The sequence below is a fragment of the Galeopterus variegatus genome, unplaced genomic scaffold, assembly GCF_000696425.1.
Source record: "Galeopterus variegatus unplaced genomic scaffold, G_variegatus-3.0.2 Scaffold1474, whole genome shotgun sequence".
In the NCBI taxonomy this organism is placed as follows: Eukaryota; Metazoa; Chordata; class Mammalia; order Dermoptera; family Cynocephalidae; genus Galeopterus; species Galeopterus variegatus.
Window position 1 is genome coordinate 17,779 of NW_007727585.1, and position 23,273 is coordinate 41,051.

General features: G+C 38.8%; 1 protein-coding gene across 1 annotated transcript in view; it reads left to right on the forward strand.

Moving 5' to 3' along the window:
* The window catches only part of USP31 (ubiquitin specific peptidase 31), a 57,424-nt gene that overhangs the window by 11,370 nt on the left and 22,781 nt on the right, over window positions 1-23,273 (forward strand). The window contains exons 6-10 of the mRNA XM_008577263.1: window positions 14,583-14,763; window positions 17,267-17,378; window positions 17,912-18,006; window positions 19,329-19,406; window positions 20,000-20,129. Coding sequence (XP_008575485.1) covers window positions 14,583-14,763; window positions 17,267-17,378; window positions 17,912-18,006; window positions 19,329-19,406; window positions 20,000-20,129 — 596 coding nt within the window. The remainder of the gene's footprint in view (window positions 1-14,582; window positions 14,764-17,266; window positions 17,379-17,911; window positions 18,007-19,328; window positions 19,407-19,999; window positions 20,130-23,273) is intronic.

Sequence of the window (23,273 nt, forward strand, 5' to 3'; positions counted from 1 at the left end):
CCCCCGGCACCACCTTGGGCCCAGGCACTCACCCGAACCTCCCTTCTCAGCATTTTGGCTGGTACCTTTCTTCTGCCCATTCCTTAGTTTGGAGTTACAGAGTGTTCTCTTCTCATCCTTTATCTTAGTTTGATTGTCTCCCTAGACTGTGTAATCACCTCTCCTAGTTTGAACTACCACCCATATATCACATGTGTATTAGTGTGTCAGACACACTTCCTGCCGTCAGACCTGTACGTCTTAGTATCTTTACCTGGATTGTCCACAGACACCTCAAACTTTGTTTAAAACCTATTTTTTTTCTCTTCAAACTGGCTTGTTTCTCATATTTCTTGTTGAAGTTAATGACACTGCCATCCATCTGGTCTTCCAAGATAGATACCTGAGAATCAAACTTTCTTTTCCTCACCCCATACACACCTTAACCCTTGTGGTTTGTTTTGCTTTCCGAATAGTCCACATCCATCCCTCCCACTCCACTTGTCCTGCTGTTTTTATTTTAGACGACCATTCCTGCTTTCTTAGAATAGAGCAGTGGTCTTCCACCTGCCTTGATCTCACCTCTTCTGCAAGTCCTTCATGACTTTTCTGTCAGACTATGATTAAGAGCTCAGGCACAGTCGAGAGAGGAGTTGTACCTGCTCCATAGGTGTTAGGAGGATTTAAAGTGATGATGCATGGTTTTTTCACACCTGTGGGGCTTTGTGCCACATATTGATCACTCTTCCCGAAATGTGCTCCTCACCCCTTTTGGTCTGCTCCTTTCAGTCTTCTCACAAGCCCTGGAATCTTCTTGGATATCTACTAACAGTCTTGGGGGCTTCATCCTCTGACTCAGATCTTCTGTGCATGCAGATATTATTGTGATATTTATTACATAGTTCTCAATATTTATATGTCTGTCTCCCCCACTAGACTGAGAAGGCTGTAGTGGAATGAATTATGTCCCCCCAAAACTCACTGAAGCTTGAATTGTGTCCCCCAAGTTTTATGTATTAGAAACTTATCCCCCACTGTAACTGTTAAGAGAGTGGGAAATCCTATTATGGTAATTGGAAGGTGGAGCCTTCAAGAGGTGATTGGATTGTAGGACCATGCAGTAGTGAATGGATAAAAAATGGTGGTCAGGGGTATGGTTTTGAGGGCTTTAAAAGGTCAGTGCACAAGGAACTGTCTCTCTCTGCTGTCTCTGCTTCCACCATCTTCCAATGTGAGACCCTTGGGTCACTGTTGCCGCCACCACAGATGGACTTTGGACTTCCCAGCCTCAGAAACTGTAAGCAATAAATTTTGTTTTCTTTATACCCAGTATTTTCTTATAAAGAACAGAAACAGACTAATACTAAGGCCATGGGTTATCTCTCTTCTACCTTTGAGTGGCCTCCCTGGTACCTCACATATGGTAGTAATGATGTCAGAGATGCAGGTTCTTGGATTTCTCGAGGGAGGAATCCTGTTGGGAACCAACAGTAACTTCAAGCTCACACAGCAGAGTCACACTCAAACTCAAGTTTATTGCAAAGCGAATGTAAACGCAGTGAGGAGCGCCCCATGGTTTTACAGGGAGAGCTTATATCTTGATTTTTGTGGGAGGGAGGGTTTCTCTCAATTAGAGGAGGAATATTCAAGAAAAAAGGGGGAGAATAGGGGATTTTGGTGCTTTTTGCTGGTGCAAGCTCTTTTTGCTTTCTCGCATGTGCGGTGAGGGACTCTGAAGGGAAAGCTCACATGCAGCAGGGTCAGTTTTCCCTCAAGTTCACCTTTTTCGGTGTAGCACCACATATGGAAGATCTATTCTCAGTCATTTGCACCTAGGTTCCTTTTTAGTGTGCATGTGTTGTGGTCTTTGTGGTTTGTTTCCTATTCAGAAAACCACGGAGTTCTGAACAAGGGCAAGCTGATTGGTATGGTGGTAAATCTGCTGTCAGCAGGTGTTAGCTCATTATGGGTTCATTGACTGCAAAATGAGAAGGTGGCTAATATCTGTTCAGACTGAACAAACAGCCTGCCTGGGGCATGTCCCTATTCTGTCTTGCCTCAGTGATGCCAGAGGAGAGGGTCTGAGGAGGTCCTATGGCTGATCTCAACCCACCCCGTCCTCTACCAGGTTCTTGACTCCACCATGGGAAAGAATTCAAGAGAAGAGTTGGAATAGAAAGTGAAAAGAGATTCAATATACAGAATAAGTACACACTTCACAGGGAAAGTACGGGCTGGCTCCAGAGACAGAGCAGTGGCCGCAGCAAGTTTAATACAAAAGGAAGAAATATATACTTCACAGATAAAGTACAGGCTGGCTCCAGAGTGAGCAGCAGCCTGCTGAAGGAAGTGTAACACAAAAACTAAAGTATACACACCTCACAGGTGAAGTGTAGGCTGGCTCCAGGGAGAGAGTGAGCAACAGCCCTGCCTTCTTCCTGGATTCTGCTTTTATAGCTTGACTCTCTGTACATATATTCATGCTGTCTAATGAAAATTCAACTAAGGGGTGGTTCCCAGTTATGTAACAGGTTATGTAACCCAGCCGTGCACATGCTCAGATGGTCTCTGGAGCATACTTATTGGTCAGATTCCACCAAATACATTTAAATATGCTAGGTGCTGTCCAGTGCCTCCAGTGGAAGGTCGTTCATAGGATAAACTCCTTTCTACTGAGCATGCTCAGCCACTGGAATTACTAAGTCTGCTTCCCGCAGTCTCAGTCTCTGCATGTTACGCCAAAATAGGTGCAAAAAGAAACTATAGCTCAGGACTCAGACGTGAGTGGTTTGAGACCCAAGCGAGTGGCCTGAAACCCAGCCCCAGGAAAACTGAGCATCTCCTGTGTCAGTAGGACCTTAATTAATGAAGACTAAGTGAATGACAGTTCTGGGTAAAGAGATCAGGGAATTATAAACAAAAGGTAAGTGCAGCTTTGCCTGTTAATAGGCAAAGAAGGAAAACAGTAATACTTGTACAGAATTTATTTGTGTTGGAAACTTTTCATTTTGAAATAGTTTCAGACTTAGGTAAAGGTTGCAAAAGTAGTACAAAGAATTCTGATATACCTTCCCTCGGATGCTCCAAATTGTTAACTTTTTACTATGTCTTACCACATTTCTTCTCTTTCTCTATTATGCATACGTGTGTTTATAATTTTTTCTGAATCATTTGAGAGTAAATTACAGATGTATTGATCCTTTATGCTTAAATACTTCATTGTGTATTTCATAAAACAAAGCTATTATCTTAACAAAACTAAAGTACACTTATCAAAATGAGGAAATTAAAATTGATATAATACTACAGTTTTTTTTAGCCTGATAGTTTTTTGTTGGTTGGAAAGTCGTCACTGTATGTTCTACTAACAGACAGAATAGTTATCAGAAATATATGGCATATTGGACATTGTCTTGAACTACTGTCCTGAATTCCAGACTCACAGAACTACCATCTGATCTGCAGATTTTATTCATATTTTGTCATCTGTGCCACTATTGTACTTTACAGCAAAATAAAAAAATTTTCTGATGCAGCATCTAATCACGTGTTGTATTTGGTTGTCATTTCTCTTTGGTCTTCTTGAATGTGTGAGGAGCAGTTCATAGTCTTTCATAACTGGCATTTTTGGAGACTATGGGCCATTTGTAGAATGTCCCTCAATTTGGGTTTGACCGACATTTCATCATTAGATTCGGGTTGGGTATTTTTGGCAGTATGCTGTGGAAGTGCTGTTGTGTTCCTCCCAGGACATCATAGCAGGAGGCATGTGACACCTGTATGTCCTGTTGCTATTGAAGCTAGCTTTGATAACCCTTTAAGGTAGTGTCTGCCAGGCTTCCTCACTGTAAAGTCACTCTTGCCCCCTTGTAACTAACAAATATCTTGTGTCGAGATACCTTGACAATATGAAAATACCTTAACTTTCCGTGAACTTTCACCCCTAGGCTTACCATTCATTGGATCATCTTGCCAGAATCAGTTAGAGGGATGGTTACCAAATGACAATTTCCTAATTTTGTTCTTCCATCAACATTTATTAGTTGGACTTCTGAACCAGTTTATAATAAGCTGGCAGGACTGCAGAGAGAAGGACACTCTAATAATACACTCCTGCTGGCAATGGGAACTGGTGCGGCCCTTGTGGAAGACAGTTTGACAGCATGATTCAGGAGCCTTAAAAATACCTAAGGCCTTCAATTCAGTGACCTCATTTCTAGGAAAAAATCCTGAAGGAATGACCGGAGATGCATGTAAGGATTTATACACAGGATAGCCACCACACGGTTATAAATAGTGAAAAAATACGATAGTCTACATACACGAACTGGTGATGCTGTATCTGAACACTGAAATGTTTTATAGGCATGAAATACGATTTAAGAGAAATCTTCAAGGACACAAGAAGATGTGAGCGATATAAAAATTAAATGAAAAAAATATAATTGTCACATTTTTATTAAGATGTAATTATGTAGCTGTATGGAAAAATAACAGAAATATGTCAAAATATTAATAATAGATGCACCTGGGTTTTGGAATTGCAGGTGATTTTGATTATTTTTAAAACACTTTTGTATATTTTGAAATTTTTATGATGAGCATGTATCATTTTTGTAACTAGGAAAAAAGTATTTTGAAATGGAAAAGATGAAGGAAATAGAAATTATTAAAAAGTACAGTTATATTTATATTTAATATTAAATTATAAGAAAGGATGATTTGAGATTAATGAAATTAATCATTGGTAATGATTATGATCATAATGAAGAACTTTGTAAGCTGAATAGCAGCAGCAATGTATATAGTTCAAAAAAACAAAAAAATGATAAATTGTAAAATAGTTCTTGGGAGTTTTTTTTTTAAACTTGCAATTGTTAGCCTTTTAATGACTAGTTAGATTAAAATTAAAGACATAAAAGATATGAGTAATATTAATATAGTTAGGTAGAACAGTTGCTAGTTTTAGTGAATCAGGAAAACTGTACAATAAAGGAAATCTGAATGAATTTTTAAAAGTTGTCAATTTAGAGGATAAATAGGTCGCAAAGTGATATACAAAGAAATACACAAGTGTATGCAAAATGAATTTAAAAAATAATTGTAAGGATAAATAAAAAATGTAATTAAGAGCTATTTATTTAATAGTGAAAATAAAAAATACACAAAAATCTCTGGAAGACAGTCAAGGTAGTGTTTAGAGATGAAGGCAGAGCTTTAAGTACTTTCATCAAACTATTGAAAGAGAAAAGATAAAATTAAGCATTTCTTTTCTGATTATAGGGGGAAAAAGCTAACAAAAAAGTAGGAGGAAAAGAATAAAAGTGAGAAATCTAGGGGTCTTTCTGGGCTTGTTAACCCACTTCCGATCGGTGCCTGTTTCTTCTGTGCCTGTGTCTTTTATCTTTGTCTCCCCGTCCATCACCACTGCTCTCTGTTCAGATTTTCATCATCTCACAGTTGTTTTTCTTGTTTGCAATCAAATCCTCATCTCCCTTATTGCCAATGGTGATCTTCTGGACCTTTAATCCGATCTCTCTGTGTTGAACATCTGACCTCACTGCCCGTCCTACCCAGTTCTCACGCCTTATACTGCACACAGGTGCTGCCTGGTGTGTCATCCTTGTGTATCTCACCGGCTGCTTCTCTCTACCTGTGCAGGTTCACTTTAAGCTACTTGCAGTCTCTAGTGCACATGTGTGTGTTTATAGCTCTGTGCTGTTCCCCTACTCTACTCTTGAAGACTACTTTAAGCACCTTTTGATAGGATCTTTCCATAACTTAGAGAGCAAAGTTGATCACTTCCTGTACTACTACCATACCTCATAAATCACTATACTTTTCTGTATTCCTTTTTTGTTGTTCTTCTGTATCTACCTCATTACAACAGGAGTTTGTGTGCCCAATACTTTGTCATGTGTTTAATGCTGAATAAAAGTATTAATAAATAAATTTGACATAAAAACAGTAGGAAGAGATCAATCCCGAAGCTGGTTCTTTGAAGGAATAAAAGCTACCACTAAGGTAGCCAAAACTTTTGCAGTTCTGATTAAAAAGTCATTTTGATTGGGTAAGGTACCAAGCATACAAAGATAAAATGGTTTCTGCTTAATGAGGAGAAGGTAATGCCCTAAATTCTAAGATGTAGAAATAGGATTGTTTAATACAACAAAAACAACCCTAATTTATGGACCAACGTTATATTTAAAGGATACATATAAAAACAGTGACTTTAAAATGAGGAATTAAAAAAAAGGCTTCCTACTGTATTTCCGTTATTTAATATTGTTTAGACTGTTCTGGCTGGTGCAATAAGACATGGAAAACAATGAGGAATACATGTTGCCTCAAGGGAGCCATTGTCAGACCAGTGGCTGGGACGTCTCTCTTAATTGCATTTGCTTAGAGATGAAACAGAACAGAATTCAGTTTAAAACCGATCTGTTGATGAGAGTCACAAGTAGGAGGGATGGGATGAAGAGGGGAGAGACCTCTTTTGAGGCAGATTTGACAGAACTCAGATCCTAGGAAATTACTGATTGAGTTTGGATTCCTTTAATTGCCTCAATTTTATTAAATCTCAGTTTGTCCAGTCTTTAGTAATGGGTTGGAGACTTCTGTCTCAATTGCATGCTGGAATCTTTTGAGAAGCATAAAAAAGATGCCTGGAACTCACCTTACATCAGTGAAGCCAATATTTCTGGGGGCTGGGGCCTGGGCTTTGGTCTCCCCACTCCTTAAAAAGAAAAGAGCTCCCCAGGTGATTTTAATGCTGCCAGCATTATTAATCATTGGTTTAAGGGGAACGTGAAAAACCATTCCTTTCTTTTTAAAAAAAATTTATTTTATTATGAATATTCATGAGATACAAAACTGATTGTCACCCTCGTGGCATGATGTGAGGGCCAGATTCATAATGGCAGAATACCCATTACCAGAAATTGCTTCTGTACCCTGTATCCCCCACCCAGTTATCCCCACCTTCCTCCCCCTCCCCCTTCCCCCATTCTACATTGTAACCCAAGGAATGTTTTCTCCCTCTGCAAGACCAATGCACTACTGTGGTCTTTTTTTCCTTCCTTCTTTCTCTTAGCTCCCACAAATGAGTGAGAAAGTGCACAGTATTTATCCCTCTGTGCTTTGCTTATTTCACTCAACATAAGGTTCTCCAGGCTCATCCATGTTGTTGCAGATGGGAGTATTTCATTCTTTTTTATGGCAAAGTAGTATTCTGTGGTGTATATATACCACAGTTTCCTTATCCAGTCATCCATTGATGGACATTTAGGTTGGTTCTATGTCTTTCCTATTGTAAACAGAGCTGCAATGAATATGGGAATGTAGGTATCCCTTCGACATGATGATTTCTATTCTTCTGGGTATATACCCAGAAGTGGGATTGCAGGATCGTATGGAAGATCTATCTGTAGTTGTTTGAGAAACCTTCATACTGTTTTCCATAGTGATTGTACTAATTTACAGTCCCACCAACAGCGTAGGAGTGTTCCCTTCTCTCCACACCCTCGCCAGCATTTGTTATTCACCGCCTTTTTTTATTATAGCCAGTCTAACTGGGGTGAGGTGGTATCTCAATGTAGTTTTGATTTGCATTTCCCTGATGACTAGTGATGTTGAGCATTTTTTCATGTATCTGTTGGCCATTTGTATGTCTTCCTTTGAAAAATGTCTATTCAGCTCCTGTGCCAATTTTTTAATTGGGTTATTTGGTTTTTTTACTGTATAATTTCTTGAGTTCTGTGTATATTCTGGATATTAATCCCTTGTCAGATGCATAGTTATCAGAAATTTTCTCCTACTCTGTAGGTTGTCGTTTCACTCTGTTGATTGTTTCCTTTGCTATGTAGAAGCTTTTTAGTTTGATATGGTCCCATTTGTTTATATTTTCTTTTGCTGCTTGTGCTTCAGGCTCATGTTCATAAAGCCTGTGCCCAGACCTAGTTGCTGAAGTGTTTCACCTATATTTTCCCTCAGTAATTTTACTGTTTCAGGTCTTATACTTAAGCCTTTAATCCATTTTGAGTTGATTTTAGTGTATGGTGAGAGATGCATATCTAGTTTCATTCTTCTGCATATGGATATCCAGTTTTCCCAGCACCTCTTGTTGAAGAGGCAGTCTTTTCTCCAATATAGATTTTTGTTGCCTTTGTCCAATATCAGATGGCTGTAAGCCTGATGGGTGATTTCTGGGTTCTCAATTCTACTCCACTGGTCTGAATGTCTATTTTTATACCAGTACCATGCTGTTTTGGTTACAATAGCTTTGTAGTATAATTTGAGGTCAGGTAGAGTTATGCCTCTGGCTTTATGTTTTTGCTCAGTATTGCTTTGGCTATCCAGGGTCTTTTGTTGTTCCATATGAAAGGTAAGATTGTTTTTCCTTTTTCTGTGAAGAATATCATTGGTATTTTGATGGGGATTGCATTGAATCTGTAGATCACTTTGGGTAGTACAGACATTTTCACAATGTTAACTCTTCCAGTCCAAGAGCATGGAATATCTTTCCATCTTTTTGTGTCGTCTTTAATTTCTTTCACAAGTGGTTTGTAGTTCTCATTGTAGAGGTCTTTCACCTTCTTGGTTAAATTGATCCCTAGGTGTTTTGTTTTGTTTGTGACAATTGTAAATGGGCTTTCTTTATTTCTCTTTTTTTAGTTCATTATTTGAGTATTTAAATGCAACTGATTTGGGGGCATTTATTTTGTGTCCTGCAATGTTACTGAAGTTATTAACCAGCTCTAGGAGTTTTTTGATAGAGTCTTTAGGTTTTTCTATATATAGAATCATGTCATCTTCAAATAGAGAAAGTTTGACTTTGTCTTTTCCAGTCTGGATTCCCTTTACTTCTTTCTCTTGCCTGATTGCTCTGGCTAGTACCTCTAGTACTATGTAAAATAGAAGTGGTGAGAATGGGCATCCTTGTCTTGTTCCTGTTCTTAAGGGAAAGGCCTTCAGTTTTTCCCCATTTAGAATGATATTGGTGGTGGGCTTGTCATAAATGGCTTTTATTGTGTTGTGATATTTTCCTTCTGTACCTAATTTGTTGAGAGTCTTTATCATGAAGGGATGTTGAATTTTGTCAAATGCTCTTTCAGCATCTACTGAGATAATCATATGTTTTTTGTCCTTGAGTTTGTTGATGTGATGTATCACATTTATTGACTTTCATATGTTGAACCATTCTTACATCCCTGGGATGAATCCCATTTAATCATAGTGTATAATTTTTAAAATATGTTGCCGTATTCTGATTGCTAATATTTTGTTGAGGATTTTAGCATCTAAGTTCATCAAAGATATTGGCCTATAATTTTCTTTATTTGTTGTGTCCTTATCTGCTTTTGGTATCAGAATTATGTTGGCCTCATAGAATGAGTTTGGGAGAATAGCTTCTGTTTCAATTATTTGGAATATCTCGAGGAGAATTGGTATTAACTCCTCTTTGAAAGTTTGATAGAATTCAGCTGTAAAGCCATCTGGACCTGGACTTTTCTCTGTTGGAAGATTGCTAATTACCACTTCAGTCTCCTTGCTTGTTAATGGTCTCTTCAGGTTTTCTTTCTCTTCTTGGTTCAGTCTTGGTAGTTTGTATGTGTCTAGAAACTTATCCGTATCTTCCAGATTTTTGTTGTCATACAGTTGTTTATAATAGTCTCTAATGATTCTTTGTATTTCTGTGGTATCAGTTGTAATGTCTCCTTTTTCATGTCTGATTTTTGCTATTTGGGTCTTCTTTTTTTTTGTTAACCTAGCTAATGGTTTGTCTATTTTATTTATATTCTCAAAAAACGAACTTTTTGTTCTGTTGATTCTTTCTGTTGTTTTTTGGGTGTCTATTTCATTTAGTTCTGGTCTGATCTTGCTTATCTCTTCCCATCTACTACCTTTAGGTTTGGATTGTTTTTGTTTCTCAGGTTCTTTGAGGTGTAGTGTTAGGTCATTTATTTGAAGGCTTTCCATTCATTTGATGTAAGCATTTATTGCAGTAAATTTGCCTCTTAGTACTGCTTTTGCAGTATCCCACAGGTTTTGGTATGATGTATCTTTTGTTTTCATTAGTATGTAGAAATTTTTTGATTTCCTGTTTAATTTCTTCTTGGACCCATAGGTTACTCAGGAGCCTATTATTTAGTTTCCATGTATTCGTATAGTTTCCAGAGTTTTGCTTATTATTTATTTCCAATTTTAGTTCATTGTGGTCTGAAAAGATACTTGGAATGATTTCAGTTTTTAAAAATTTGCTGAGACTAGATTTGTGAACTAATGTGGTCTATCCTGAAGAATGTTCTATGAGCTGATGAGAAGAAAGTATATTCCTTAGTTGTTGCGTGAAATGTTCTGTATATATCTGCCAAATTCAGTTGGTCTAAGGTGCAGATTAAATCCTGTGTTTCTGTTGACTTGTTGCCTGGAAGATCCGTTCCATTCTGAGAGAGGGGTGTCCAGAGCACCCACTATTAATTTATTAGGTCCTATTTCTTTCTTTAGGTCTAAGAGTGTTTGCTTTATATATCTGGGTGCTCCAGTATTGGGTGCATAAATGTTTATGATTGTTATGTCTTCTAACTGGATAGATCCCTTTATCATTATATAGTGGCCTTCTTTGTCTCTTTTTACGTTTTTTGGTTTACAGTCTATTTTGTGTGATGTAAGAATAGCTACTCCTGCTCGTTTTTGAAAACCATTACTTTTAACACAATCCTCACCCTCCCCATGTTTCTAATTTTTTATGGCTGTTATTTATCCTTTTATTTTATTTTATTTTTTTTTTGTCTTTTTCCGTGTCCGGCAATGGATCGCAACCCTCAGTGTTGCCCCCGTACCGGACTGGGGACCGGCAACGGGATCGCAACCCTCGGTGCCGCTCCCGTGCCTCGCTCAGCCAGTGAGCGGGAACCGGTCCGTATGTGGGATCCGAACCCTCGGGCGGGAGCGCCGCCGCGCTTCCCAAGTGGCGCACTATCCAGTGTGCCACCGGGCCGGCCCCTGTTATTTATCCTTTTAAATAAATTTTAGAAAATTTCGTCAAGTTCCCATTATAATGCTTTTAAGATTGGAGTAAGTGTATGGAATTAACTGGGAGAGGGTGTGATCTTTACAGTATTGAGCCATCCCACTCAGGAACATGGTGTCTCCATTTATTCATGCCTTTTATGTTCCTGAGGAAAGTTATGTGATTTTCTCCATTTACATTCTGTACATTTCAAGGTTATTGCTAGGTGTTTTGTTGCTGTTGTGAGTAGTAATCCCCCTTCTACCCCTATAATATGTTTTCATCTGGTATCACTGATATTCAGGGAGTTACTGAGGCTGAGGCATTCACTTAACCTCCTTGTTTGAATACACTACCCTCACCTTCAACTGGACTGTCTTCCAGTCCACAGATCCCTGTCCTCCCCTAGCCCACGGCAGCTACCAATCTACATTCTTGTCTCTATGGATTTACCTATTGTAGCTATTTCATATAAATTGAACCATATGATATGGGGTCTTTTCTGTCTGGCTTCTTTCACTTAGTGTAATGTTTCATGGTTCATCCATGTTGTAGCATATATCAGTGCTTCATTCTTTTTTTCTGGCTGAGTATTATTCCATTATATGTACCACATTTTGTTTATCCATTAATCCATTGAGGGACATTTGGGTTGTTTCCACCTTTTTGGCTATTATGAATAGTGTTACTGTGAATATTTGTGTATAAGTATTTGTTTAAGTATCAGTTTTCAGTTCTCTTGGTTATCTACCTAGGAATGGAAATGCTGGATTATATCATAATTCTCTTTAGCTTTTTGAGGAACTGCTAAAGTGTTGTCCACAGCAGCTGCCTCATTTTACCTCTCTACCAGCAATGTATGAGGGTTCCTTGCCAACATTTGTTATTTTCCATCTTTTTGATTCTAGCCATCCTTGTGGGTGTGAAGTGTCATCTCGTTGTGGTTTCGATTTGCATTTCTGTAATGACAAATAAGTTGAACATCTTTTTATGTACCTGGCCATTTGTGTATCCTCTTTGGAGAAACATCTATTCAAGTCTTTCACCCATTTAAAAATTCTATTGTCATTTTGTTGTGGAGTTGTAAAAATTCTTTATAAGTATATGTAATACTAGACCTTTATTAGATAAATGATTTGCAAATATTTTATTCCATTCTGTAGATTGTCTTTTCATTTTCTTGATAGTGTCCTTTGATGCATACAAGTTCTTGATTTTGATGAAGTTTAATTTATCTTTTCTTTTGTTGTTCATGATTTTGATGTTACACTAAGAATCCATCACCAAATCCAAGGACATGAAGATTTACTCTTGTCTTTTCTTCTGAGAGTTTTATAGTCTTAGCTTTTATATTTAGGTTGTTGATACATTTTGAGTTAATTTTGTATATGGTGAGGTAGGGATCCAGCTTTGTTCTTTTGTATGTAAATATCCAGCTGCCCCAGCATCATTTATTGAAGAGACTGTTTTTTTCCTCATTGAATGGTCTTGGTGCTCTTGTCAACAGTCCTCATTTTAATTCCTCTTTTACTTCACCCTCTACTTTGAGAGGCCTCTGGTGCCTCTAGTTTCTGGTCCTTTTAGTGATTCTGTGTAGTGGTTGGTCAGCTGTCTTTACTGCCAATTTAGGATTTAATTTTCTCTGGTCTACTCATATTTACATTATTATTTTGTAGATAGTCTATTATTTTGGTTTTCATTCTTCTTTGACCCAGGAGCTTTCTTGTTTGTCTTTCAGTTGCATTTTTATGCATATACCTTTGTTTGTTTAACTTACTTTCTAATTTTATTGCATTACAGTAAAAAATACCCAATCATCACCTTGTCCAGAAAGCCTCTCCTTATTCTTCCCACCGCCAGGCTGGCTGCCTAACTTCTGCTCTCCCGTGCTCTGATCATGGCTTCTGCTAATCTCTTGCACTGGCATGTTGTGTGGAAATGATTTGTTGTCTCCCCTGTCCTTCCCACCGTGCTGTGAAATTCTGTGGCGTTGGGACCACATTTTGCTTCATCTTTGTGTACCCAGCAATTCAGTACAGTTCCTGATATACAGCAAAGCCCAGTTAATGTTTGTTCAACTGAAAATTGCCCCAGATCCCCTTTCCCACACCAATTGCTTAGGCTAACACTAAGTTTTTATTTATAAGTGAATTTGGTGAGTCCAAAGGTTATCACATTCTAGCCAGAGAGTGCCTTTGTTGAAGAATACACCACTTACTGAGTGTGTGTTAGCCTCTGTTCTAAAGGCCTTAACAGTTGTTCTGTTCAGTACATATGAGGCTACTACTTTTCCCACTTACTAAATGAGGGAGCTGAGACTTAGGTTAAGTGACCAGCCCCAGGTCACAAAGCTGGTAGTAAATGGGTCCATGATGGAACACAGTGCTTGGTTTCTGGGCAGTTGAGTGACGTCCCCTTATCTCATTAGGGATCCTGATTGCTTCTAGGAGAAGAGCTCTTCCCACTTTTGCTTCTGCCAGAAACCTGGGAAATGAGGTCATTTGTTGTCTCACACTCAGATTTCTATTACTTTTGTTCTCTCATACCAAAGTTTAAAATGGTTATGAAGTGAAATCTGTTCCTATTTCTTTTGTGATTTTTCTATGGTATTTGAGCTTAAAAAGTTTTCTTCCATCTTCCTTGATAAAGATTTGTTTTTATTTCTAGTTTCTGTGTTGCTGGGTTTTTTTTTTTAAACTCTATCTGGAATTTATTTTAGTAATAACTATGTACTCATCATTTAAAATTGCTATAATGCTGATATATTTTAATAGGTTCAGTAAGTCTTGTTATTTAAGTTATTGCCAGAATTCTGCTATGAATACTTTTATGTAAGCCATTTAAAAAAATTCTTCTGGAAGTGTTGGTGGTATTTATGGTGGTGGTGGGAGGGGATTCTTTCTTTTATTCTCTAGTTGGGGTATCATTTCTGTAGGTTGTACTTCCAAAGGATTAAAGAAATGCATAGTTATTTGGTCAGGCATTTATTGAATTCCTACTAAGTGCAGGGCATTGTGCTAAGTGCCGAATTGCTAGATAGCTCTGATTGACAGGGAGCTCTGCATTGGGGCATTTCTGAAAGCCAGTATTGTGCCTGTCAAACATATATTTTGTTCAGTCTAATGTGGGTTGATCCAGTCTAGTTGGTAGTATTAAAGTTGGCATATTCTTATAATGGCTTCGGGTCTAGTAAGTGATGTTTATCTTTTGTTTCTTACAAGCCTGGCTCTTTAATCAGGGAGAAGAAACTGCTATTGGAACATTGAAAACCATTCTATATGTCCTCGTCTTTATTTTTTTTAAATTTATTTGATTGCTGGTTGCATGGTCTCAAACTTGCCCTTCTAATACTGTATCTATCTTTCAGTTTTTAAGATAGGTAAGGCAAGTTTAAAGGAAGTAATGGATGCTAAAGAAATTATCTTCATGGCTTGATGAGTAATCTCAAAGTAGAGAATTTGTTCCTTTTTTTGATTACAGTTTAAATTACCTGATGGCAATTTCTTGCTTTCTCTTTTAGGTAAATTTCTTTGTAATGAATAAATGAAAAGAATTTTAAAGAGATAAAATGCATTATTTTATTCTGTTTCAGGAATTCATTTAAACAACAATCTAAACCACTTGAAATTCAGCTTGGATCATCATAGGCTGTCTTCTCCTACACAAATAGCAGCAAAGCAAGGGAAAATGGATTTGCCCCCCACAAGAGCAGGAAGTGACAAGATTGTTCTGTTGGTGTGTAACCGAGCCTGCACTGGGCAGCAAGGGAAAAGGTAGAAACCATCTTATTTTCCAATAAGTACTAAGGCTTTAAAAGTCTAAATTTTTAAACATTTTAAAAAGCAGGAGTGAAAACTCCTTACTTTCAGTATTTAATTTTTGATTCTGATGTTTAGAAAGAATATATATATAGGTTGACCTGATTGGGGGGTGGGGGGCGATTTGGGAAGCAGAGTATAAATTTTATACTCTAGTTTGGTATGCTAAAATCTGAGTTAAAAGGCTCTGGAAATCCATCTAGTTATTAAAGCCTCATTTCATATGTATATTTTCAGTTCAGCCTCCTCTTGGGGTTTTAGTTCTAGACCTATATCCAGTTACTTTCTTAACACCTTTTTTTTTTTTTTAAATTCTTAACATATCTACTTGGATGGTATGTGCCCCTCATTCTTAAATCCCAAACTGAACTCATTTTCTTATTCTATGAAACTGGCCCGCCAGTATTTCTTGTCTTAGCAAATGGCACCCCTATTCATTCAGCTTTATATGTCAGAAAATTGAGGGTTGGAAATCTCTTTCAAATCTGTCTGCTGCCTTCTCTAAGAATTTATGGGAGTTTTAGACTATCTTTTAAAGTAACTTTATCACGACAGTAATATAACCTAAGTAATAAGAGACAGATAGGTTTCAGGGAGAAAGGATTCTGTTTTTCCATTTGTCAGGGTAGACTTTATATTAGCCTTTTAAAATTTTGCTTTGAAATAAGCTCTTCAGTGGTAAACAACATAAATGTAAAATGTATTGATAGTTATATTTGAATATTTATTAACAAATATTTTAGTGTTTACAGTTTGTCAGGCACTGTTCTAAACACTGAGGATACAGCAGTAAACAAGACAGTGTCTGTGTCCTCTTGGAGCTTACATCCTAGTTAGGACAGACCGCCTATAAACAAGTCAACACATTTAGCTTCAGACAGTCGTTACCACGTGGAAGACATGAAAGCAGGCTAGTGTGACAGAGTGTGATGACTGGGAGGCTGGCAAGACTGCATTAGAGAGGGAGGTCAGGGAAGGCAGCCCTGAGGAGGGACTGAGCTGAGCATTAGTGAGGAGAGGTGAGAGCTATGTGAACTTCCAGGGGAGAGGGTTCCATGCAGAGGGAACACCCAGTACAGACACACTGAGACTAGAAGGGGCTTGGCATGTTTAAGACACAGAAGGAAAGGCAGCTCATATTTATGAGCAAAGAACCTGTGGGCTCTCCTTGTTCTAGTCTCATAAGAGTAAAGACATTGTCTTAGGAAAAATGTGGCTGGCTGATTTACATGCACCAGTAACCCATTTCATATTACAGTAGTTTTTAGGTAGATAGGTTCACTGTTAAGTACCACTGTGAATAAACAGTTTGCTTGTTGTTAGGAATGGGTTTCTCAGTGATCTTAGCACCTCTTCTTTGGCCTGGGTCTGAGTCAGGGTTCATCTGTTAGTTAGATTATTCATTCATTCATTCACTCGTTTAGCGTTTACTGTCTTCTAGGCATGGGCTGTTTGGGCTATTAAGATAAATAAATCACAGTTCCTGCTGCCAGAAAATTTAGCTTGGTAGAGGCAGAAAAGTAACAGGTAGTGTTTACAGCACAGTGTAGTTGGGGCTGTGGTATAGATAACAGAGGTAACAAACCATAGGGTGCTTCTTGGAAAAGAAAACCTCCACTGGGTCTTCACGTGGGTGAGTAGCAGGTGGCCTAGAAGAAGGGTGGGAAGGGCATTCCAGGCTGAGGGGGTTGCCTGCCCAAAGACGTGGGTGTGTGAGAGCAGGACACGTTTAGGGAACAGCACACGGGTGTGAATTCCTGTGGCGTGGACGACAGTTGAGGCTAGGCCAGTGGTCCTCTGGCTGCATATTAGAACCGCCTGGGGAACTCCTAAAATGTCTCAGTGCTCAGCCACATTCTACAGTGATTGCATCAGATTCTCTAGGGGCTGGACTTGGGCATCATTATTTTCTAAAGCTCCCAGATTTCAGCGTGCAGCTAAGGCTGAGAACCATAGTACTGCCTCTGATTCTCTAGGACATAGAAACCTGGCAGAGGCCAGATAGCTTCTGTTGTAGGGCAGGAGCTGACTTCCAGTGTTACTTGCCAGAGACTCCCAGGAGATGGCCACCTGCCTGTTAGACCTTCCAGCCCTATCTGTTCTTCTGGCACCTAACTGTTATAGGTCTGACCAGTGCTGTTTGTGAGATTCTTGTCCATCCCACCCTCTTTGCTCACCATCTCCACTAATCCTGTCTCCTGCTTCCTAATATCCTAGTCTCATACTCCCCGAAGCCATTTTGTTGTATGAGCTATTAAATTTCATTTAGGAATCTAAGCTGTTCTCACTTTTTCATCTCTTTATGAGAGTTACCATTAAATTTCCTGTTTGTTTTATTTTGAGAACTGTCCTAAAACCTATTACATTGCGATTCCATTTGAAAAGATCAAGACTGAGGGATTACAGCATTAAAGGAACTGCGTACTATTAAGGCAGTCACAGTGTTCATGTGCGCTAGGTTTGGCCTGCCTTTCGTGCTGCACTTAGAGAAGACAATAGCGTGGGACCTGCTGCAGAAGGAGATCTTGGAGAAGATGAAGTATTTCTTGAGGCCCACGGTTTGCATTCAGGTTTGAAAGCATTTTGATACTCCAGCATGGCATGTGTGTATATGCAGGGAAGAAACAGCCATTACAATGAAATTTGAATTTGTTGTGTTCAGATTTTCAAGGCTGAGAATTTACCACTAATTTTATGAAAGGACTTCGCTACTGCAAGGTTTTTCTTGAACTACTGCATATTCTTTATAATACTTATCTAATAAAGCTTATTAGTACATGATCAACTTGGAGAGGTTTTAGTAGAACATCTATCTGTATATTTTAAAAGTTATTATTACTATGTTAAGGTATATGTGGAAGACCATGAAGTGAATGATCAGCAAAAGCAGTGTGCTGCTTGTCTTGCGGAACACATTTGGTATGCAAATTGCATTTAGGTGAATCATACAGTGCGTTAGAGTGACTCAACAACCTAACAGAATATTGTAGAGAAGCATTTTGCAAAACAGTTTACTGTACCTCTAATCTGTTTTGGAAATGCCACTGTGAAGCAGATGCCCTTGAAGAAAAATTCAGCCTAATTCTCATTTAACATTTGACAGGTGTGTCCATTCAGTTTGCGTGTGGTCAGTGTTGTGGGAATAACATACTTGCTGCCACAGGAGGAGCAGCCTCTGTGCCACCCGACAGTAGAAAGGTAAAAAAATTAAAAAATCACCTTGTAGAATTTCACTTATGCTCATGTGTGAGATCAAGTGATATCTGCTATAATTTCCATGGAAGTTTGCTAGGTTCTTTAGGTTCATTTAGAGATTAAATACTTATTTTAGTTTTGATTCATATTTGAGTATATGTTTTATGATCTTTCCCGAAGTCAGAAAATCCGTGGAGTACTCATGTTAAGAAAGCAAATTAACATATGTCCTAGGGTTGGAGGTAAACTATGCTTTCATATTCAGAACTTCAAGATTGAAGTTTTCCGAAGTAGCATTCAGATCATGCCACATTTTTCCTTGAAACCCTTAAATATGGGAATTAATGGTAACTTGTGGCCCAAAAGATAATGCCCAAGTTCCACACTATGTGAAAGTTTTCAGTTTGAGCTCTGGTTAATACCCTTTTGTCAGGCCTTGCTGGTCCTCTGTCCACTGGCCTGAATGCTCAGCAGTACCACAGTACTGGTGCTTGTCTGATTGTATAATACTATTTATGTGTGTGTCTTTGCATATGTAGTTTCCTCTGTCTACAGTTCCTTTCCTTTAGCCTTAATTGACATGGTTCCTCCTTCCTCTGATAGGATTGGTCACTCCACTCTGCTGCCTCAGTGCCTCCTATGTACTTTGTTATACTTGCAACACTCTATTGTATTAATAAAACAATAGATATGTGTATATACACAATACATATATGGATGCATAAATATAAAAGTTCACATTATTTTTATTATAATGATTTTTTTAAACATTGTAGTGCCTGCATTTTAGGATTCTAGAAAAGCCTTATAATGTGATACTAAATTTCTTCTAGTCTCTTTATTTCTATATTGGACATTTTAATTTAAGGGTTTTTCAGTCCAGTTGTAACCTAGTTATTAAATCTGAGGTTGTAATGGTGTTGCTAGAAAGTTATTCTTTTTTTATTTTTTTATTTTTTTTTTTCCTTTTTGTCTTTTTTTACTGACCGGTAACGGGATCGCAACCCTCGGTGTCGCGCCTGTACCAGGGACCGGCAATGGGATCGCAACCCTCGGTGTTGCGCCCGCACCGTGCTCAGCCAGTGAGCGGGAAGCAGTCTCCACATGGGATCCGAACCCTCGGCGGGAGCGCTACCGCGCTCCCAAGCAGCGCACTCTCCAGTGCGCCACCGGGCCGGCCCTAGAAAGTTATTCTGATGGAGAACTATGATGATGATTTTCAGTAATCACATGATGATTTCATATAGGACATAATCATATTTAAGTAAAATCATTTATTTAGAAAATAAGTGGTTTTCGTTTTCCTCCCCCCCTCCATTCTATAGGGCATTAAAGTCTTGTGGACCAGGTGGTACTGCTCATGTGAAATTAGTAGTGGAATGGGACAAGGAGACAAAAGATTTGTGAGTATTTTTTTCTTAGTATTTATAGAATCACTGTTTTAATTACCATTTTAGTAGCACACCTTTGATCTTTCAAATTAGCTGAAACACACATCTCTCTTCTCCTTAGTTAAGTATCCAAATGTGTTATTAATCCTTTATTTAAGCAGTTTATTATTCCTCTCCTATGTGCACATTCCCTTGCCAATCCTGAAACCTTAGAACATTTGTTTGCTGCTGAGAGGAGTTATATGCTTGTTAACTACTGTATAGTTCCAATTACTTTGATTTTTATTAATGGCCCATTAACTCTAATAAGCTTTTTCAAATGTATGCCCTTAGATATGAAAGACAAGGATATATATGATTTAATCAGCACAGTTTGTGACCAGTCCCCGAAAAACCAACTCCAAGTTAGTTTCTGAAATAACTTGGTGGGTAGAGAACTTTTCAAGAACATTGGGAACACAGAAAAGTTGGATCACCTCTTCTGCCTTTATATGCGTTGGTGTTTTTGGTTATGAATTTACAGCCACTTTATAAAGTGGCAGCTATATTTTTGTGTCTGTTTTGTAAGACATTCTCTGATAAATGCCCTCCCCCCCCAATCTCAGCTTGTTTGCGAATACTGAAGACGAGTACATCCCTGATGCAGAAAGCGTCCGTCTGCAAAAGGAGCGTCATCATCAGCCCCAGACCTGCACTTTATCCCAGTGTTTCCAACTCTACACCAAAGAGGAACGGGTGAGAGGTTGGGCAGTGTTTCCTGGGTGTTAAGGGCTGCAGGGAGGGGACTGTTGCAAGATGACAATGGAGAAACCAATTATACTCCAGAAAACTCTCCAGGATTCTGCATTTATATAGGTTCTGCACATGTTAGAAGAGTCTTAGGGCTATTTCTTTTAGGATTTTAACAAAAAGAGTTTCCATTTCTCAAAAACCTTGACTAGTTAAAATGCTCTAGAAATGGACCTTTGTAGTTAACCTTTTTTAATGGTTAATGATCAGGTTTTTTTTTTAATTTGGAAGTTTTAAATTATTTTCCTTAGTAACTAAAATGGTGATTCTCAAGTTAATACCTGTGTACTAAGAACATAGGTGCCAGGACCCTTTTAAATTTAAATTTAAATTTACTGAAATCAAATCAAATAAAAAATTTAGTTCCTTAATTGTATCAACCACATATTAAGTGTTCGGTAGACACGTGTGGCTAGTGGCTTCCATATTGAACAGTGCAGATATAAGCAGAAAGTTCTACTGTACAGTGGTGCTTTGGACCATATAGCACAGTGATTTGTAGATAGTAGGCACTCAGTAAATTTTTAAATGAATGAGTGGACCAATGGATGGAAAAGTAAGTCTCTGTGGGTGGCCCAGGCCTGTGTGGTTTTTATGTACCTTGAGAAACCTTGACCAGAGCACTTGAGTTCATCGTACATTGCTTTGATGTTTAGGATCATAATGTTGACTACTAGTTAGTCTTCACTCCTGTACATAGGGAACCATGGGATTTCAGGACTGGAGGGGACTTTAGAACTCTTTTTTTCTAGTGGTTGGGTCCTTCTACCTGATTTCAAGTAGGTGGTTGTCCACCTCTGTCTGAACTCCTTCCAGTATGAGGTATTCGCCTACTCGAGACTTGACACACGTTTTCCTCTCCGGATTGCTCTGATGGGACTGAGTTAACCTAAAATATGTCCCCTTGTTACTAGAGCCAACAGGTTTCTCTCTTTTAAGTTCATCAAGACTCAAAAGTCTCAATTTTCTTCCTCTTCTTTATCCTTCAAATATTTGAAAATAATTTTTATATTCTCACTGAGTCTTCTCTCCCCGAAGCTGTTCATAGCTAGTTCCCTTAACAATAGTTTTTCAGTTTTGGCCTTAAGTATAAAATAGTTGGCTTCGAAACTGATTGACTGCAGGTTCTATATGGCACCTTGTCCTATTTAGTGGTTTTTTTTGTTTGTTGAAGAATGGCACCAAGCCTAGGGATGAACCCTTCTACTAGATGACAGCACTGGTACTCTAAAAGCATCTCACTGATTTAGAATGATGAGTTCATGCTAGCAAGATATGTTTTAATAGGGGTGCATTCATTCAGTATCTGTTTGTTGAGTACATATTGTGTGCTAAGTACTGCTCTAGGTACTGTGATATGGCAGGGACCAAGACAGACAACACTCCTGACCTCATGCTCTTTGCAGTCTGCAGGGAGTAACAAGTAAATAGAGGACGCAAAGGCACTGGGGTAGGAAGGAACTGGGCGTGGTTGAAAACAGATGAGGCCAGTGTGGCTGGAGCACAGGAGGTAAGGGAGAGAGTTAAGATAATGTAAGTGCCATTAAAGCAAGGACTCTGTCTTTCTTGGTTGCTAAACAGTCTAATATCTAGAACAGTGACTGGCACCTAGAAAGTTTTCAGTAAATATGTACTTAATGAGTGTGTGGTACTTCGGAAGTTCAGTATTGTGTTCAAAAATAACAGTACAAATATAGAAGTGGAGATGATGGGACTTAGCAGTAGGCCATGTGACAGTAACTTTGGGGTCTAGTTGTCTGCAAGCTCAGTATTGACCAGCAGTGCTGTGTGGGTGTCAGCCATTGTTGTGATCCTTATGGACACTTGAGAAACAGTGTCCAGAGCACCAATGGTGATGCTGCTGCTCTTTTCCTTACTTTAAATGCTCACTGTTATGAAACAGCAAACTGGGACATGTCCGGAGAGTGGGTAGGGAATGGTGCATCTGGAAATCATGACATGGCTGAGTATATTTTGACAAAGGAGGACATAAGTGGGGATCTGATAGTTATTTTTGGGCACTAGAAGGGGGGGTCCTGTGGATGAGGGATTGGGCTTAGTTTTTTGTAGGAAGCAGAATTTAAGGATTGGAAGTTATAGGGAGAGTGATTTTGTGTTCATATGAGGAAGAACTTTGCAGGAGACTCTGAAGTGGAACAACTGTCTGCTGAGATAGCCCCCTTCATTTGCTTGGCAGAGATGCTAGACCAGGATGCTGAGTGGTAAGCAGGTCTGGTAGCTCTTTTCAGCAGTGAGATCAGTACAGAAATTGGAGGAGCATTTTTAGATTGTTGTAGCAATTAGACATTGTCATGACATTCTTATATTTTATAAAAGTATCTGTTTGTAATACACTGGAATTTAAACGGACAAAACCTGCTGCTTTACTGCAAGCACTGGGCTGGATGTCCACATATGTAGAATATTAGTATGTCTCACAGAGATGTGGACTTACCAGATGACAATTTAGGTCCCTTCCAGTCTGAGTTTCTGATTCACTCCTGTCTACCCAAACTTCTGTCCCTCCCTGTCTTTCCTACAAACATGATTGGATCTCTGCATCATGAAAAAAACATTCCCTCAGTTCTGCTCACTTTCAGGTTACCAGTCTTTCTCCTCGTCTCTGCCTACATTTGCAATTGGTGGTTTCGCCTCTTCTCACTAACTCACTCCAGAACCTCTGGTCATCTGTCTGACTTATGTTCTGGACACTGGTCTCTGAGGTTCTCAGTGGCTCCTGGCTTGCTCAGTTCAATGGCTGCTGCTCGGTCTTCATTTGACCTCTCCATGGGATGTGCTACTGATGACCACCCCGTTCTTGCCACTCTCTTTTCTTGGTATGCATAAAAGCGAATACTTCTGGTTTGCCTGTTTTTCTGACTGTTCTTCCTCAGGCTCTGGTGGGTTCTCAATTTTGGTGTTTCCCTTAAAAATATTCATTCCCCAAGATTCTGTCCTCAGCTCCTCTCTTTCCATCTTAGTGGGCATTGTCGTCCATTCCCAGGACATCCCTTACCTCAGCATGTTGATGATCCCACATCTGATATATCTGAACTCTGGAGTTGATTAAATCTCTTACCTATTGGCACC